The sequence below is a fragment of the Tasmannia lanceolata genome, unplaced genomic scaffold, assembly GCF_043159265.1.
Source record: "Tasmannia lanceolata isolate RefF3 unplaced genomic scaffold, GAP_Taslan_0.1 ptg000015l, whole genome shotgun sequence".
Lineage (NCBI taxonomy): Eukaryota > Viridiplantae > Streptophyta > Magnoliopsida > Canellales > Winteraceae > Tasmannia > Tasmannia lanceolata.
Window position 1 is genome coordinate 1280458 of NW_027518692.1, and position 18158 is coordinate 1298615.

Genomic DNA, 18158 nt, shown 5'->3' on the forward strand with positions numbered 1-18158 from the left:
ATCCCCCACCCCACCCCCACAAATCAATTACATACTTTGTGTGTTGACATAACTCCAAAGCAGATGGTCCTCCTCCCCAAAAATCCAAAACCGCTAACCAACAAGGGTGAGGTTCATAAATCGCAACCTTCTAATCCACAAGATGGATAATAATCTCATTATTCAATTTCCTATCATCACTTATCTTCCTCCTCACTTTGTACATCCCTTTTCTTCTATATTAATCAGTCGCATTAATCAGTTTCTTCTATATTAATCAAGGGACTTGGACTCCTTTCTCGACAGGTTGGAGTTGTCCATTGGCGAGTTGCCAGAGTCTGGTAGGCTGCTCGGAGAGATTCAGAGTTGGTAGGTTCCGGCGAGGGGAGTCTTCTCTGGGGAGTTCCAATTGGGTTTGTGGTTGTATGTCATGATTCTCTTGCTGTCTCGTCTTCTATCTCTTCGGGCCGTTGATTCCCCATCTCTTCTTCTTCTTCTTCCTCTTCTTCTTCTTCTGTTTCTGAAGTCTCTGTTTCTGATCCCGTGTTTTCTACCTCGTGTAGATAAGGTTCTTCGTATTCTTCGTCAATTTTCCTCTTCTATTTCTGAGTCTTCACTCATTTCGGAATCGGAGTTTCGGAATCGGAGTCTGGAGTGTTATCCCTGAGATATACCCTGCACATCTTTCTGAGAGTTGTTGTCTGGTTCTGCCTGAGAGGCCGCTTTAAAATGAAGCGTTTGGTTGCTGGTAGGGTTTCTGGAATATCGATAGACAGGTATAGAGATGAAGTATGGGTTCTGCCCTGGGTGGCTACCGGTGCTAATCTGGTTCCATTAGGAGGAGGCACTATTGTCCAAAGTACTCCAACTGAGAACAAATGGGTTTTGGCAAAGGATAAGAGAACCAAAAGAATAGAAAGGGTTTCGAAGCGTCGCCTGGAAGGAGGTTTTGGTGACTAGAGATGTTGTAGATGTGGTTTCAAAAACTTTCAAAAAAGGAAGGTTTGCTGGGAGTGTAACAAGATCTGGTCTAGCCTAGATTTTAACTTCCCTCCTCAACAGAAAAGGAAAAGCACGGTGGTTGAAATCCAGGAAGAAGTTCAATCTTGTCTGAGATCAGGGAGAGTGGAACCGCAAACTTCGGAAAGAGTGGCTTTCAATATGGAAGTGGTCCCACTAAAATCTATAAGTAATGCTGATTTGGGTATTTGGGAAAGAATTAAACCAGGTTGGTCAGGAGATTTAAAGGCTATGGAAAATTGGTTAAAAAGTAAGAATGGTGTTCATTGTGAAGTTATTGTGTATAAGATTTCAGAGCTGGAGATATTGATTACTCCCCAGATGGGAGTTAATAGAAACCAACTCATGAATGCTTGGAAGACTACAATAAATTCTCCATTTATTGAGCTTTTACTATGGGACAAGAGATTCAGCTCGGAAGGTAGTGTTCATTGGTGGCACATTGAGGGTGTGCCTCCTCAGGCATGGTGTGAAGAGAATTTTCGAAGAATAGGTGCAAAAATTGGAAAAGTTGTGGAGTTGGATCTCTCATGTCAAGCTGGGAAGGGGTACTCTACTACAAATTTATTAATATCACCCGTAGGGGTCCTAGGAAAGGAGTTATCAATTCAAGCATCTTTAGATGGGGCAATCAGATGGGTGAGGGTGAGAAAGGAGGAAGAGAAGGGGAAATTTTATGTAGAAGGGGAATTCTCGGATTGCGAGGAATCGGTTAGTGAAGATGAATCTGAGGGGAGTTTTTCGGAGGAAGATTCTATCCTTGAAGGCCTGGGCCCAGTGGAGGTGGAGGTGAGATCGGACGGAGAGGTATCTCCTGTTGCAACGGTGAATCTGTTGGTAAAGGAGGCTCACGTTAGTGTGGGCTGCTATCCTGCGCTGCATGGGGTGCAGATTAGTAACAGGACACATGGCGGTGATTTTTAAATTCAAAATGGTTTGTCACCAATAGCGTACAGGTGGCGAAGTGTTTGTGGAGGTAGGTCTGCTAACTCAGAAATGGTGGACCCCACTTGTTCGATTAATAATTTCATTGATATTATCGACTCTATTACACCAAGGTCTATTCAAAAGGAAACCTCGCTCTAAGTTAATTCTCATCGGGGAGCGGGTCAGGTGATAAGTATAAGTGGGGCCTGGGATGTGGGCTTTATGTCCCCTGTAGTAGGTGATGGGCTTTGGGCCTTGACCCACTTCAAAGATGGTGGCAGTATTGGGCCCCATCCCAATAGTGTTGGGCCCGATGGCATTATTAACATTTGGCCCGGATTCCCCTGAGTGCTATTCAAGCGAATCTAATTCCATTTCTCCCCTTGATTCTAGTCTCGATTATTTCAAGGGTGGGGTAGGTGGTTCTTTGTCCTTTTTTAGCTCTTCGTTCTCACCTGTGGGAAAGTCTCTAAGATTAGATTCTTATTCCAAAAGTCGTAGCACGGAGGCCTGCTCTTCTAGATTGGCTCTGTTTGATGTGGATTGTCATCTGGATTTCGATTCGGAAGAAGATGTGGAGGATTCTTCGAAGGAGGTGTTTGGTTATGCTGGGAGAAGACCTCAAAGGGAAGTAGTATTGCCTGCGGATCCGGTTAATGATGGAAGCGTGCTGTGTAATCAGGAGCTTTTTCATATTAGTATCTTATCCAGTACAAGGGAGGTTGCGCTAATGGTGTGCGATGTATTTTGGGTGAATATGATGGCTGGGAGCCCAAAGCTGGTAATTAGGTTTGATGAGCTGCATAAAATTGCTGTGGAAAATCTTAGTTTTAATAATATTCTTAGTGATCTTGCAGCAGGAAGGTACCGTTTCAAGATAATCTCTGGAGTTGCGGCTAAGGGATTGGTTGGGTCGTTTTCCCCGAAGAGATTTCTTCAAAGTAACTCCAGGAAGCAGAAACACATTCAATTGGAAGTTCCTCAAATTCTTGAAGATTCGACGTCGGGTAAAGGTATTGATCTTTCTGTATCTTCGAAGGACATCATGAAGCCTAGATTGGTGGCTTCCGATGGTTCGGTTGGAGATAGTTCTGGGGAGGTTCCTAATCAGATTGATAACGATGTTTTTGTGAATCACACTTTGGGGGTTAGTAAGGAGTTGGGTCTAGTCTATGCTGGGCCTGAAGAGCACTACCTAGCTGAAATCAAGTCAGCTGAGTTAAGAGACTAGGCGGATAAGGAGATTTTGAGTAAGGGATCTGCGGAATCTTCAAAAAAGAAGGTTTGAGAATTGCAGAAATTGAAGATGGATATCAATTATGGAGGCGAAGTGGCAGTGGAAGGAGGTCCTATTGAGAAGAATGGGAGGAAGCCTAGTGGTAGGAAGGGGAGGTCTTCTGCAAATTTAGGTTTGTTATGAAGATTATTTCTTGGAATATCAATGCCCTGAGGCATCAGGAGAAGAGAATTCAAGTCAAGGAGTTGGTTAAAAAATTGAAACCTGATCTTATCTGTTTGCAAGAAACAAAGATGAAGTCTTTAAATAGAAACGATATTAAAAGTTTGGGGGTTCATGCGGAATGGGATTTTTCTTTTGTGGGTTCCTCTGGTGCTTCTGGGGCGATTGTAGTAATGTGGAATGAGAATGTTTGGAGTAAGCAGAATGAATGGAGAGGCAGGTTTTCTCTGTCTGTGACTTTAAGAAAGGAGGAAGACAACTCCATGTGGCTGTTCTCCGGCGTCTATGGGCCGGTCCATAGAGTGGAGAAAGGGTTGTTTGGGGAGGAATTCGGGCAGATCTGGGATTCATGCTCTTTTCCATGGTGTATAGGGGGGATTTCAATGAGGTCAAAGAAGTGGGGGAGAACTGGGTTGTATGAGATCAAATTCAAATATTAAGGCTTACGCTGATTTCATAGCCAAATTTGAATTAATTGATCTTCCTCTAGCCGATGCTTCTTTTACTTGGTCTAGAGGTCAAAGTCGGAGTCGGCTTGATAGATTTCTTGTTTGTTCTGGGTGGCTGGATATGGTCCCTGATAGCCCTCAGAAAGCTCTGGTGCACTCGGTGTCGGATCATTGTCCCCTTCTTCTTGATCTGAGACTTGAATCTTGGGGCCCTCTCCCATTCAGATTTGATATTGCTTGGCTTAGTTATCCAAAAATGGAGGTCAGATTAGGAAATTTCTGGGCTTCGTGTAGGGTGGAAGGTCCTGCTGATGTGGTGATAGGTCTCAAGCTTAAATTTGTCAAGAATAAACTAAGAGAATGGTCTAAGGACCAAAAGCTTCAGTCTCATGGCAGAAAGTCTTGGTTGGAAAATAGACTAAAGGAATTGAATCATTGATAGCCTTGGAGGAGGGTGGTTAGCTCAGAGGAGGATTGGGAGGAGTTGGGAAAAGTAAAACAAGAACATAAAGGGTTGCTGATGCATGAGGAAATTTCTTGGCGGCAAAAGTCAAGGGTGAACTGGTTGGAGGAAGGAGATAAGAACACAGCTTACTTTCATGCGATGGCAAGTGCTAGAAGGAGGACGAATAGGATCAAATCTCTCTCGGTGAATGGTCTCTTGGTGAATAGTAAGGAAGATATATCTTCTGCCATTGTCGAATTTTATGCTTCGCTATATGCGTCAGAAGGTATCTCTCGTCCTATCCCTGAAGTGGTGGACTTCAACTGTTTGAATGTGGAGGAAAATTCGAAACTGGAAAATCCGTTTGAGGAGGAGGAAATTGAGAAAGGTTTATTCTCTTTACCTAAACACAAAGCTCCGGGTCCTGATAGGTTCTGTATAGCCTTCTTCCAAGCCTGTTGGTCGTATGTTAAAAGTGATATTCTAAGATTCTTTAAGGAGTTTTACGATGGTATGTCTCTTGATAGGGGTACAGGGGGCTACTTTTATAACTCTAATTCCCAAGATCAAGGGTGCTTCTAGGGTGTCTGATTACCACCCAATTAGTTTGGTGGGTTGCCTTTATAAGTTGTTAGCTAAGGTGTTAGCTGATCGGCTTAAAATGGTGCTCCCTTATATTATATCTGATAGTCAGAGTGCCTTCATTAGTAAGAGGCAAATCTTGGATTGTTCCCTTATAGCGAATGAAACTATTGAATCGTATTCGAGAAGTGGGGCAGGAGGTGTGTTGTGTAAGCTAGATATGGAGAAAGCCTACGACAGAGTGGATTGGGATTGTCTAGATTTCCTTCTTGGGAGAATGGGCTTCGGTAATCGATGGAGAGGATAGATGAGGAAATGCATCTCTTCGGCTTGGTTTTCCATCCTGGTTAATGGGTCTCCAAAAGGCTTTTTCAAGTCTTCCAGGGGTTTAAGGCAAGGGGATCCTCTTTCTCCGTTTCTCTTTGTTATTATTGCGGAAACTCTTAGTAGATTGATGCTAAAAGGAAGTAGTAGGGGGCTGTTTGAGGGTTTCATCATTGGAAGAGATAGGGTGGAAGTCTCACTTCTTCAATTTGTAGACGATACTCTCTTATTATGTGCTCCTGATATGATTAAGATTTATGGACTCCTATTGTAGAAAGAATTGGAGGAAGACTAGAAACTTGGAAAAGAAATCTTGTTTCTAAGGGAGGGAGATTGACTTTGGTCAAGGCGGTGTTGGCTAATATTCCTGTGTATTTCTTATCTCTGTTTAACTGCCCGGTCAAGTGTGGTTTTGAGAATTGAACAAATCCAAAGAAGATTTTTGTGGGGAGGCTCAAATAATAACAATGGTATTCCTTCAGTGAAATGGGATAAGGTTTGTATTCCAATTAAGAATGGTGGTTTGGGGATTCGCAGATTGAAAGAGTTTAATCGTGCTCTTTTGGGTAAGTGGCTTTGGCGCTTTGGAGTGGAGCAATCATCTTTGTGGGTAAAAGTGATTCGGAGTAAGTACGGGTTCTTGCATGGGAATTGGGGTTCGGATGATATATATAGTAAGAAAGGAGGGACTATATGACGGAATATTATTAGGTTTAGGCAAAGCTTTGAGACGGGTGTTCGGTTAAAGTTTATTCAGGGGATCGCATAAGGTTTTGGTTGGATGCTTGGCGTTCCGCAGAACCTTTGGCGGTTCTATTCCCTAATTTGCTTTTGGTGGGCGCTGAACAAGGAATCATTGGTGAGTGATTGTTCTGAGAGGATCGAACATAAGGTGATTTGGAAGCCAATTTTTAGGATGAATTTCTTTGACAGAGAGTTACTTTCTATTTCTCAGTTCTTTCAATTGAGGGCTGCTATATCAAAAGAAGTGGGGTTGACAAAAGAATTTATATTTGGGACCCCTCAGGGTTGTTTTCCGTGAAATCTTTCTACTTTCGGTTGGTGCCCACTTTAGGGACCCCTCTATCAGCTGGTGTTTGGAAGTTCCACTGTCCTCCTTCGGTTACGTTCTTCAGCTAGGCTGTGTGTTCTGAGAGGATTCAGACTATTGAATTCCTAAGGAGGGGTATGTGGCTTGTTGATCATTGCATTCTTTATTTGGAAGATGGGGAATCTATCGATCATCTTCTTATTCATTGGAAGGTAGAGAAAGAGATTTGGGGGCTCATTCTGACAAGGTTTGATATTAATTGGGTTTTCCCAAATTCAGTTTCTGAGTTATTGAAGGGTTGGGATTTTGTTCCTTGGAAAAAGAAAGGGAAGGTGCTATGGAAGTTTTGCGTTTTAGCTATGTGGTGAGTTATTTGGAAAGAAAGAAATTCGAGAGTCTTTGGAGGAGTGGCTAAGTCCTCTTCCTGGCTCTCCATCAAAATTATCGCCCTGGCTATATTTTGGGCAAAAAGTCTCCCGATATTCAGATTTGTTTCAGCCTTTGATCTTTGGGAGGGGTGGCGCATTGTTTGTTTTGAAGGTGTTAGAAGAGAAAAGATTGCTCAGAAATGGGAAGCCCCTCTTGAAGGCTTTTTTAAGATCAATTTCGACGGATCCAGCTTGGACAACCCGGGTCCAGCTGGGGTAGAAGGTCTTTGTAGAGACTTACTAGGATTGGTTTATTGGGCTTTTTCGGGTCCAATTGGTAGAAGTGATTCTTTTGAAGCGGAAGTCAGAGCGGCATATCATGGGATAAAGCATCTGAATAGAGAGATTTATGATAAGAGTGATAGTGGAAGGTGATTCCTCCAATGTTATTAGTTGGCTCTCGGGGAGAGTGGTTCCACCATGGAGATTTCTTAGCTACTTTGAGGAAATCTCTGATCTTATCTCGGATTCGTCTATTGTATTTAAGCATGTTAGGAGGTCAGCAAATGGTGAAGCTGACTCCCTTGCTAGATCAGGGGTTCATAGAGTGGGGTTGGAGTGGTTTGACTATCTTCCTCCGTGAGATGTTTGTTTTATTGTTTTCTTTGTATCCCTTTGTATTCCTTTGTGCTCCTTGAGGACCATCTCGGTTCTCTTTTCAATATATTGCCATTTCGAAAAAAAAAAGATATCAAAAAGAAATAAAGATAGTATTCTGTCAAGGTTATGGCAACTAATTATCTGATAATAGGTAAATATGCATATGTAAGCATGCACAATGTATGTATGGACCAAAGTTATCTGGAAAGTGGTTCATTCCGCTACGCAGTATGTGAATGGGTATCAGGTATGATGATTAGGCCGGTATGTGGTACGATGGAATATAATGCATACTCAACCCTATTTTAGACACTGAACCCCTTCTCTCTCAACTTCAACTCACTCTAAAACTTCATTCTCTCTCAACTAATATTTTTCTGGAAATTTTCATACAATGCCGGAGAAATTCTACTCTCTTGAGTAAGAAATATTGAAGACTCTAGCATCCTTTTCATTTACGTAGGAAACACTGATGATTCCAGCAACCTTGGTTGAAACGACTTAATCCGTAAGTCTGGATCGCAAACGTAATGCATTAGGGGTCATGCGAACCAGACCTAGGGGGGGGGGGGGGGGGGGGGGGGGGCGAAGGGATTGTGACCCTGGTAACATTGGTGTGGATGTCAAAATGCATGAAAGAATTCGATGGTGGTATACAAGAACCATATTAAAGCGAAAAATGGAGCACAATCAGCCACGTCACACAGTTGTAAACCAAAAAAATAGGCAGCTTATTCATCAATGAAGTGAATGAACCCTCAACAAGAGACCAAGTTTTTAATCTATGTTGTGTTCACAAGTAAAAAATTATAAAAGAAAAAAAAAAGAGAACATAACTGTGAACCTTACAATTTGTAGTAATTGCTTCTATTCCAGTCAGCTTTACTCGTAACAGATCGAAAGGAAAAATACAAGCAATTAAGTTAAGTGAGCACATTACGGAATTTATTACCGTACAATTGATCATTGCTTCTATTACAGTGTGTTATACTCGTAACAAATCGAATAAAAAATACAAGCAATTAAGTGAGCACATTAAGGAATTTATTATTCAAGAAGCAAACCTTGAATAGTAGATAAATCTGCATATGTAAGGATGCAGCATGAACGTATGCATGCAAATATAGACTAAGTAATTGTATGCACATGAATACCCAGACACATGAAACAATACAATAGCATCATAGGACAGTCAGAAAGCACACGATGGACAAAATTTAGCCATAACACACATTCAGAAAGAAATAAGTGTCAAATTGGCAGTTTACGCACTCTAAAGCCTCAACAAGAGAAAGATTTAAATCAATGTTCATAAGTAAAAGAAAACGTATGACAGAAAATGAGCTAGATTATTGGAAGAATGGGAAACAAATGGCTTTATTCTAGAAAAAAAATACACCTGATAAGAGAAGTTGCTGATGCTCATAAAGCAGAACCTTAAGAAACCTCTACTTTGAAGTTGACCCAAGAAAAATCTGTCTTGATCAATACTAATAATTGCATCCAAAACATAAAGTGCCATTGCCTTTCCAGCTTCACTACCTTGACGTGCATCCTTTGTTGCCTGAAGATTTCAAATTTAAATCTATAGACATAGATACATACATATATATATACATAAAGAAAATTGAAGAAAGAAAAAGAAAACAAAAGATAATCATGTTTAAAAGATGAAAAAAATTACTATAGTGTTGTAACGATAAATTAGTATAGGGAGAATACATGTAATTATATCGGTGACACAGGTTAGAATTATTTTTATTAATTAAAAGTTAATTATTTATCCCAGATTTCAAAAATCATAAAAAGAGAGGCTTGTAATCGTAGATTTTTCATCAGTCCCAGCTTAAAATCATTTCAAAAGGTGAATCAATTGTTCTTCATGGGCTTATTAAGTCAGCCTAGGGTGGTTCTTCATGAAGTTCTTTTAGATTTCCAGGCCTTGCTTTCTCTTTGAACCTTTATTTCCAATTTAGCAAATTCGCATCTGTTCAAAGAAAAATATTGCTGCAAGGAATATCGAGGAAATCAAAGATGAAGATCGTCTAATGTAGGATAAAAAAGGATCAAGTAAATACAGGCCAAGATCCATGGTCAGCGAAAAGGGAGTGCAATGTTATCGTTGCAAGGAATATGCTCATATGAAGCAGAATTGTCCTCACCGGGCCAAGAAGAGGGCTGATGGTGATTAAGGAAACACTTCACTTTATCTCATGCCGAGGAATGATTATTAGATTGTTGTTGTTCAGTTCACATTTGCTTGAGGTGTTATTATTTTGATTTGTTCCAAGACAGAAGGGCAGGTGTTGTGTCATTAGGTGATAGATTCTCTTGTGAGTTCATAAGGGTTGGGACAGTTAAAATAAAAAATGTTTGAAGCGAGTGGTGTGACATATGTCATATTGATGAGAAACTGAGTGTCTCTTTCTTGTTTTGTACGGCCTTGGCTGAGTAGACAAGGGAAAGGGTTACGGTTTGCGCATTTCAGGTGAATCCCATTATAAACCTTGCCTATTGCTTTACCATAGTGGAAGACCGTGATCTCACTCGTGGATGTAAGAAGATTGTCCAAACCACGTAAAACTCAGTGTGTGGATCCTGTGGCTTGATTCTTTTGTGGAGAACTATCGTGTAATATACCCTCCAAGTGGAGTTACTTCTATCCTTTTATGTAGCACACCCGCGCGCGCGTGCACACGCACACACAAATATCTATATTTTCGTGTGAGAGACATACAACAGTGCCTTCACCGATTTCTACATCTTCTCTTCTCCTCCTTTCTGTTCTCCTCCTTTCTCTTCTCATATCTCTCATCTCTATTCACGCATGTAACATGGTATCAGTTCTTCAGGTAGAAGATCAAGAATTTACTCACAACGCTAACCCTAACATACAACAGTGCCTTCACCTTAAGATACAATTGCTACACCTTCACAACCCTAACCCTAACCCTAACCCTAATTGTACCCATCCAAAACCCAAATACCCAAACCCATAACCACCACTACTAGAAGTGACCTAAATCAAATCCTCAAAATCCAAAAATAGTATGCGCCTTAACCTAAGTCCCTTTTTTACTTTGTACGCATAACCCAAAATCCAGTTTACTTTGTGCGCATAACATAAAACCCTAAAATACTATGCGCATAACCCAAAACCCACTTTCCTTTGTGCGCATAACCCAAAACCAATCCTTCCATGTGCACATAACCCAAAAACCCAGCCTCCTTTGATTTCGCACCATCTAAACCCTTGTTGTATCCTATCAAACCCTAATCACACCCTACCAAACTCTAGCCGCACCCCTCAACAACAATTGCTTCCCCTTCCAAACCCATCTTTTTCGATCTTTTCCATTTAAACACTAACCCGAACATCCTAAACCTCTCAAATTAGTCCCTAATCCCCACTTTATCATTTTCTATCCTCTCCTAATCATGTTCTCGACCCCCTCATACTCTCCTTTTTCATCCTAATATTGGCTATGGGTCATTGATTGGTGATTTCATCCTCATGGTAGTGCAATTTAGTTGTGGTATCGACTCTTTTCGTCCCGGAGCCGCTTGTTGATGTGTCTGACATCTTTTGTTGAGCTTTTGGTTTGTGACCTCGTGGTGTATCTAAGTTGTCTTGTTGGTGATTTGTTTTTCATAGTGTTGGCGGCGATTTGGTGGAAGTTGTTTGGTCGATGTGGTTGTTTGGCACAAATAGTGGTTGAGATTTCTATTGATGTGGTTGTTGTTGTTGTGGTGGTGGTGGTGTTGATAGTGGAGTTAGTGCTGTTGGTGGAAGGTTATTTGTGTTGTGGTTGTTGATTGCCCATTTAGTTGATGTGTTGATTTGGTTGATGTTGTTGGTGGTTAATTGGTGGATATTCGTTGTTTGTTAACTTGTTAGTGGATCCTTGTCGTGTTGGTGTTTCTAGTTGTAATTGATCCTTCCTTGGTAATGATCTTTAGTGTGGGTGTTCACGCTGACTTCGTCTGCTCCCTCTACTGTTTTCGGCTCCTCATCTAAGCCATTCCCTGCGACACCCATGACATCCATCAGGCTTGATGGATCTAACTACCCAACGTGGAGTCGATATGTCAGCTATATCTCAGAGCGCAAGGAAAGTTACATTATATTACCAAGGATCGACAATCCCCTAAGGATGACTCCTATGCCAAGTGGCACCAGGAGGACACCCTTCTTTAGTCAATTTTGTGCCATAGTATGGAGCTGAAGATTGCTAGTCATATGTTATTTCTCGACACATCTCGGGATGTCTGCCTACGCACAGAAACCCTCTACTCAGGTACAAACAATCTCACGAGGATTAGTGATGTCTATTCCAACCTCCTCAGCTTGAAAGGAGCGACCGATCTGTTTCAAAAACCTACTTTGAGTTCGTTAGCTTATGTGAGCAGCTGGACTCTTACCTCCTATCCTCCATTGATCCTGCGGTGCTGGCGAAACATAAAGCAGAGTTACATGTTGTTCAGTTTTTTGATGGTCTACGAAGAGAGTTTCTTCCTTCGCCGACAGATAGTGGGCCTTGGCACCTTACGATCCTCTGATGATGCTTTCTCTCGTGTTCAGCGTCCCATGCATATTGATCTACCTAGTGACTCCTATGTTGAGCGATCTGCTCTAGCTCCTCATTCTCTTTATGGTCGTGGTACTCGCGGTGGTCGCGGCTCTGATCGCTGAGGTTATGGTCTTTGCTTTGGTTGAGATTCAGTGGAGGGAGGTCGCGGTACTGATGGCCGTAGTTCCCAGTATTGTACGCATTGTGGTATGGAGGGTCATTCTACTGACTTTTGTTATGATCTGCCTCCTAAGCTATGGCCACTGAGAACAGCTCATCACATTTCCAGGAAATCCACAGAGAGCTACGCAATTGTTCCATCTCTGCCTGATGCTTCCGATACACTGGTAGTTTCCTGGGCTGAGTACAAGAATTTGTTATGCCTACATAACAAAGGGAAACAGGCAACTGCAACTCTAGCGAAAGAAGGTACCCATCCATCCTACTCCCTTAGTCAGTCGGGTTCCTGGCTCATTAACTCTGGAGCCTCTCACCATATGACCGGTAACCATAGCTTTTTCAGTTCTTTTCAGTCACCCTCTTTGTCTGCTGCTTCTGTCACTTTAGCAAATGGGATGATGTGTCCTATATCTGATGTAGGGGACACACCTCTCACTCCTGATATGTCCCATAGTTCTGTTTTGTGTGTACCAAGTTTCCCATGCAATTTTTTATCTGATAGTCAGCTCACCCGTTCTCTTAATTGTTATGTAACCTTCTTTCCCTCTTACTGTGTTTTTAAGGATCTAACGACAGGGAGGAGGATTGGTTTGGGCCATAAGGTGGACAGGCTCTACTATTTTGATCGTGTATCTCCCTACACTGCATAAGGTACTATGATTGATTCCTTCATGTCGCACTATCACTTGAGCCACCATCCTGCTGAACGGTTGCGGCATTCGTCTCTTATATCGAGTCCAGTTAGTCCTTTTTCTTGTGAGTCGTGACAGTATGGAAAACACCCTCTTGTTTCCTTTCCATCACGCTCTGTGAATCATGTGTCTAGTGACTCTAGTCCGTTCGAGCTTGTTCACTTTGATGTTTGAGGTCCCTATAGAACTCCATCTCTCTATCTGTTTTTGGTTATCGGTATTTCATTGTGTTTGTGGACAATTATTCAAGAATGTCATGGTTATATCTAATAAAAGATCATTCAGAAGTCGTTAATATTTTCCGTTCCTTTTATGCTGAAATTTTTAATAAATATTCTTGCTCTATTAAATATTTGTGAACTGACAATGTAGGAGTATACTTTTCAGTATCTAATGGATTTCAGGAGTTCTTATCGAGTAAGGGTATCATTCACGAATCTTCTTGTGCCCATACCTCTTAGCAATATGGGGTTGATGAGAGAAAGCTTAGGTACCTTGTTGACATGCCACGTACGCTTCTCTTTTAGATGAGTGCTCCCAAATCACATTGGGCTGAAGCTGTTCTTAATTCCTATTTTTTGGCAAACCGCCTCTGTCGATTTTGAACAACCATTCACCTTTCTCAGTCTTGAATCCCTCAAGAAACCCCTATCCTCTACTGCCTAGAGTTTTTGGTTGCGTTTGTTTTGTTCAGGATCTATCTCCTGGACTTGATAAAATAAGTCCACGTGCTATCAAATGTGTGTTCCTTGGTTATTCCGGGTTTCAGAAGGGATACCGTTGTTATAGTCTTAGAAGCTAGAACCTTCCTCATGGGTGTCGCTCTCATGTCAGAAAAGCGATTTGGCGCTCCTTACGACAGGAACCGCTCTCATGGCGCTCCCAACATGCTCCTATTACACCATCACAAACTTCCTTGTATCAAACTCCTTAAACTCTTCAAGGTACTTCATTGGAGCAAACACAAATGAATCTTAAGAAGGCACATGGAAAGAGGCACAAAAATGAAGACGGTTAGAAATTACTACCTTTTGATGTACTTAAAATTTGAAAGATGTGAATATGGTTAGAAATTACTATGTTTTGATGTACTTGAATTTTGAAAAATATCTAAAGAAAATATTACATTAACGCTCCCACGGCGCTCCCAACCTTACTCTTTTTTACCACCACGCTTTCTCACGCCAGCTTCCACTTCCACCCCAGCACCCGCTTCGTTCTTCTAAGACTATAGTCCTCAGCTCTGTCAAATGTTTCCTCATCCTACTCCTCCAATACCACTGCCGTTGCCAGCTCTGTCTCCGCTTATTTCCTACTCACCACCTAGAAGACATACTCTCGTGGCCCACGACAAACTATTTTTCCTCATGAGCCGATGAGACCCCATCCGAGCCAACACGTGTGGATGACACCTCATCCACTCCGCCTCTTCCACAGCCAGCTGGACCCACGTCCAATCTTGCAGTTATTGTCCCTGAGAGTGTACCTAATGAAGCCCCGTGTCTCATCACGTACTCGCTCTCGTTGTGGTACTCATTCGATCTCTGGTGTTGTTTCTTATGCTAGTTTATCTCATGATTAGCGTTCCTTTCTCTCTTTTGTTTCGATTCCACGATCAGTTGCAGACACGTTACGTCACCCTGCGTGGAGAGCGGCAATGGATGCAGAGATGGGTGCCCTTCAATCTAATCACACTTGGTAGTTGTACTCTCTTCCTCCACGTGCTCAGTCAGTGGGTTGTAAATGGGTATTTACAGTGAAATACCTTCTGGATGGGACAGTGGAAGGGCTCAAGGCCCAGTTGGTTGCGAAGGGCTATACTCAGACCTATGGCATTGACTACACAGATACTTTCTCACCTGTGGCCAAAATTCCATCAGTCAGGGTCCTGATATTGAGTGCGGTTAATATGTCCGGCCACTATTTCAGTTGGATGTTAAGAATGCCTTCTTGCTATGGTGATCTGCAGGAAGAGGACTACATGGAGCAACCTCCTGGGTATGTTGCTCGGGGGGAGTTGAGGCACTCAGTTTGTCGCTTGAGGAAAGCTCTTTATGGTCTCAAGTAGTCTCTTCGTGCTTGGTTTCGAAAGTTCAGTGAGGCGGTGGTACAGTTCGGTATGAGACTGTGTGTTGTCAACCATTCAGTATTCAGTTCGCACTCAAGGATGGTCAGATTTTCCTAGTGGTTTATGTAGATGATATTATCATCACTAGGAGTGACAGTGCACGCATACATAGACTAGGGGATTTCCTTGGGATAGAGGTTTCCTACTCACGCAAGGGTTTATCTCTATCACAAAGGAAGTATGCATTAGATATATTGAAGCAGACGGGCCTTCTGGGGGCCAAACCTGCTGAGACACCCATGGATCCAAACATCAAGCTGTCACCTGACCAAGGAGAGTGGTTAGAGGATCCTGGCAGATACAGACGTTTAGTAGAAAAACTTATATATCTCATTGTGACTCGTCCAGATATATCCTTCGCAGCTAGAGTAGTCAGCCAGTATAGGAGCACGCCACAGACATCTAATTGGTTGGCAGCTACCCAGATTGTGAGATACCTGAAGAAAGCTCCTGGTAAAGGACTATTCTTCAGGAAGCATAGTCTCAATGGAATAGAGCGATATTCTGATGCAAATTGGGCAGGGTCTCCTACTGACAGGAGATCTACGACTGGATATTGTACCTTCATTGGAGGCAACCTAATGTCATGGAAGAGCAATAAACAAGATGTGGTTTCCAGGTCAAGTGCAGAGGCGGAGTATAGGGCTATGGCAAATACAGGATGCGGAGTATAGGGCACCCCAGGTCATTTTTTTGCCGATATAAACCCGAAAAAAATAAAAAAATTTAATATATCCCGAGATTTTCCCTTGCAGAGAAATTTCCGAGAAGGATATTTGTGACATAGCTTCCGGCAAGGTTCTCACACTACACCAAGTTCTCTATGTTTCATAAGTCAGGAAAAACTTAATTTCTAGCTACTTGTTGAACAAGCACTTGGAAAGGGTTATGCTTGTGGGGGTTTATTCAAGCTCAATGTATCCATGAATGAAATCAATAAAGTTTCTGAATTTTCTGCTTATATTGTTGATCTTATGATATGTGGCATGGTAGATTAGGACATGTAAACTCCCAATCTATCAAAAGGATGATGAACTTAGGTATGATTCCAAATGTTTCCATTGAACAAAAACCAAATTGTCAAATATGTATTCAATCAAAGTTTAGCAAAAAGCCATTTAAATCAATAGAAAGAAATTCAGAAATTCTAGGACTAGTACATAGTGATGTTTGCGACCTAAAAAAATATTATTACTAAAGGAGGAAATAAATACTTTATAACCTTCATCGATGATAAATCAAAATTTGCAATGGTATATCTTCTTAAAACTAAAGATGAAGCTTTAAAAAAATTTATAACCTATAAAACTGAAGTAGAAAATCAATTAGACAAAAGGATTAAAATACTTACATCAGATCGAGGTGGTGAATATACCTCAAATGAATTTTCTGAATATTGTAGAAAATATGGAATTATTCATGAGGTGACGGCACCTTATTCTCCACAACAAAATGGAGTTGCAGAAAGAAAAAATAGAACTCTAATTGACATGGTAAATGCCATGTTAACTAGTTCAGGGCTATCGCTCAACATGTGGGGGGAAGCCTTATTGTCAGCTTGTTATATACTAAACAAAATACACTATAAGGATGAAAATAGAACTCCATTCGAGTTATGGAAAGGTAGAAAACCAAGTCTTAAATACCTTAAAGTGTGGGGGTGTTTAGCTAAAGTGAGCTTACGTCCCCCTAAGAAAACAAAGTTAGGATCTAAAACAGTGGATTGTGTGTTCATAGGATATGCACAAAACAATGCAGCTTATAGATTTCTAGTGGTGAAATCTGATCATAACTCCATAGATGTAAACACTATATTAGCGTCCATAAATGCAGAATTTTTTGAGGATGTGTTTCATCTTAAATAAACTAGTGTGAGCCAAACTCTAATACCTCAAACAGAAGTTGCATCTAGTAGTCCTGGTATTCCTCACATGGAAAACCAAGAACCGAAAGGAAGAAAAAGAGTTAGAGAAGAAAATAACCTAGAGGTAGAAAATAGAAGAAGTCTAAGAGCAAAGAAAGCTACTGACTTTGGATCTGACTTTTATACCTTCTTGATAGAAGATGAGCCATCTACTTTTAAGGAAGCTATGTCTTCTATGGATGCAAACTTCTGGAAAGAAGCTATAAACAGTGAAATTCAATCCATTATGTCAAATAACACATGGGAGTTAACAGACTTACCTCCTAGGTGCAAACCAATAGGTTCCAAATGGATATTTAAAAAAAAACTTAGAACCAATGGATCAACAGAAAAATTTAAGGCTAGATTAGTAGCAAAAGGTTTTAAACAGAAAGAAGGGGTACACTTTTTTTACACCTATTCTCATGTAACTAGGATTACTATAATAAGAATGTTGATAGCTATAATGGCTATCTATAACTTAGAAATCCATCAAATGGATGTTAAAACTGCTTTCCTAAACGGAGAATTAGAAGAAGAAATTTACATGGAACAGCTTAAGGGATTTGTTGTCCCTGGTCAAGAACATAAAGTGTATAAACTTATAAAATCCATTTATGGTTTAAAACAAGCGCAAAAACAATGGCATGAGAAATTTGATAAAATAGTGTTATCAAATGGTTTTACCATAAATGCTTCTGATAAATGTGTATATAGTAAATTTGAAGGTAATTCTAGAGTTTTGATCTGCCTTTATGTCGATGATATGTTAATCATCGGTAAGAGTCTAGATGCTAGAACTGACACTAAGAATCTTTTGTTAAAGAACTTTGACATGAAAGATCTTGGATTGGCAAATGTAATCTTAGGGATTAAGATAAATAGAAACTCAGAAGGGATTATTTTGACACAATCTCATTATGTTGAAAAGATCCTTAGAAAATCTAACAAATTTGATAGTACTCCCTTGAGTGTACCATATGATCCTAGTTCAAAACTTAAGAAAAATAAAGGAAAAAGTATATCCCAATTAGAATACTCCAGAATTATAGCCAGTTTAATGTATCTAATGAATTGCACTAGACCAGATATAGCTTACGCAGTTGGTAGGTTAAGTAGATATACGAGTAACCCTAGTCAAGAACACTGGGATGCACTTATCAGAATTTAAGATATTTGAAAGGCACAATGGAGTTTGGACTCCACTATGGTGGTTATCCCGCTGTATTAGAAGGATACTACAATGCAAACTGGATTTCAGATTCTGAAGAAACAAAATCCACAAGTGGATATATTTTCACTTTGGGCAGTGGTGTTGTCGCTTGGAAATCTACCAAACAGATCTGTAGAGCACATTCCACCATGGAATCTGAATTTATTGCTTTAGATAAAGCAGGAGAAGAAGCGGAGTGGCTTAGGA

The 18158-nt window shown here is 40.9% G+C and overlaps 1 protein-coding gene across 2 annotated transcripts in view; it reads right to left on the reverse strand.

Annotated features, from left to right (window-relative positions):
* EMB3142 (nuclear pore complex protein (DUF3414)) overlaps nucleotides 1-18158 on the reverse strand; it is a 154755-nt gene that overhangs the window by 49454 nt on the left and 87143 nt on the right. For both annotated transcript variants that reach the window (XM_077354708.1, XM_077354707.1), the window contains one exon: nucleotides 8664-8828. In XM_077354708.1, coding sequence (XP_077210823.1) covers nucleotides 8664-8828 — 165 coding nt within the window. The remainder of the gene's footprint in view (nucleotides 1-8663; nucleotides 8829-18158) is intronic.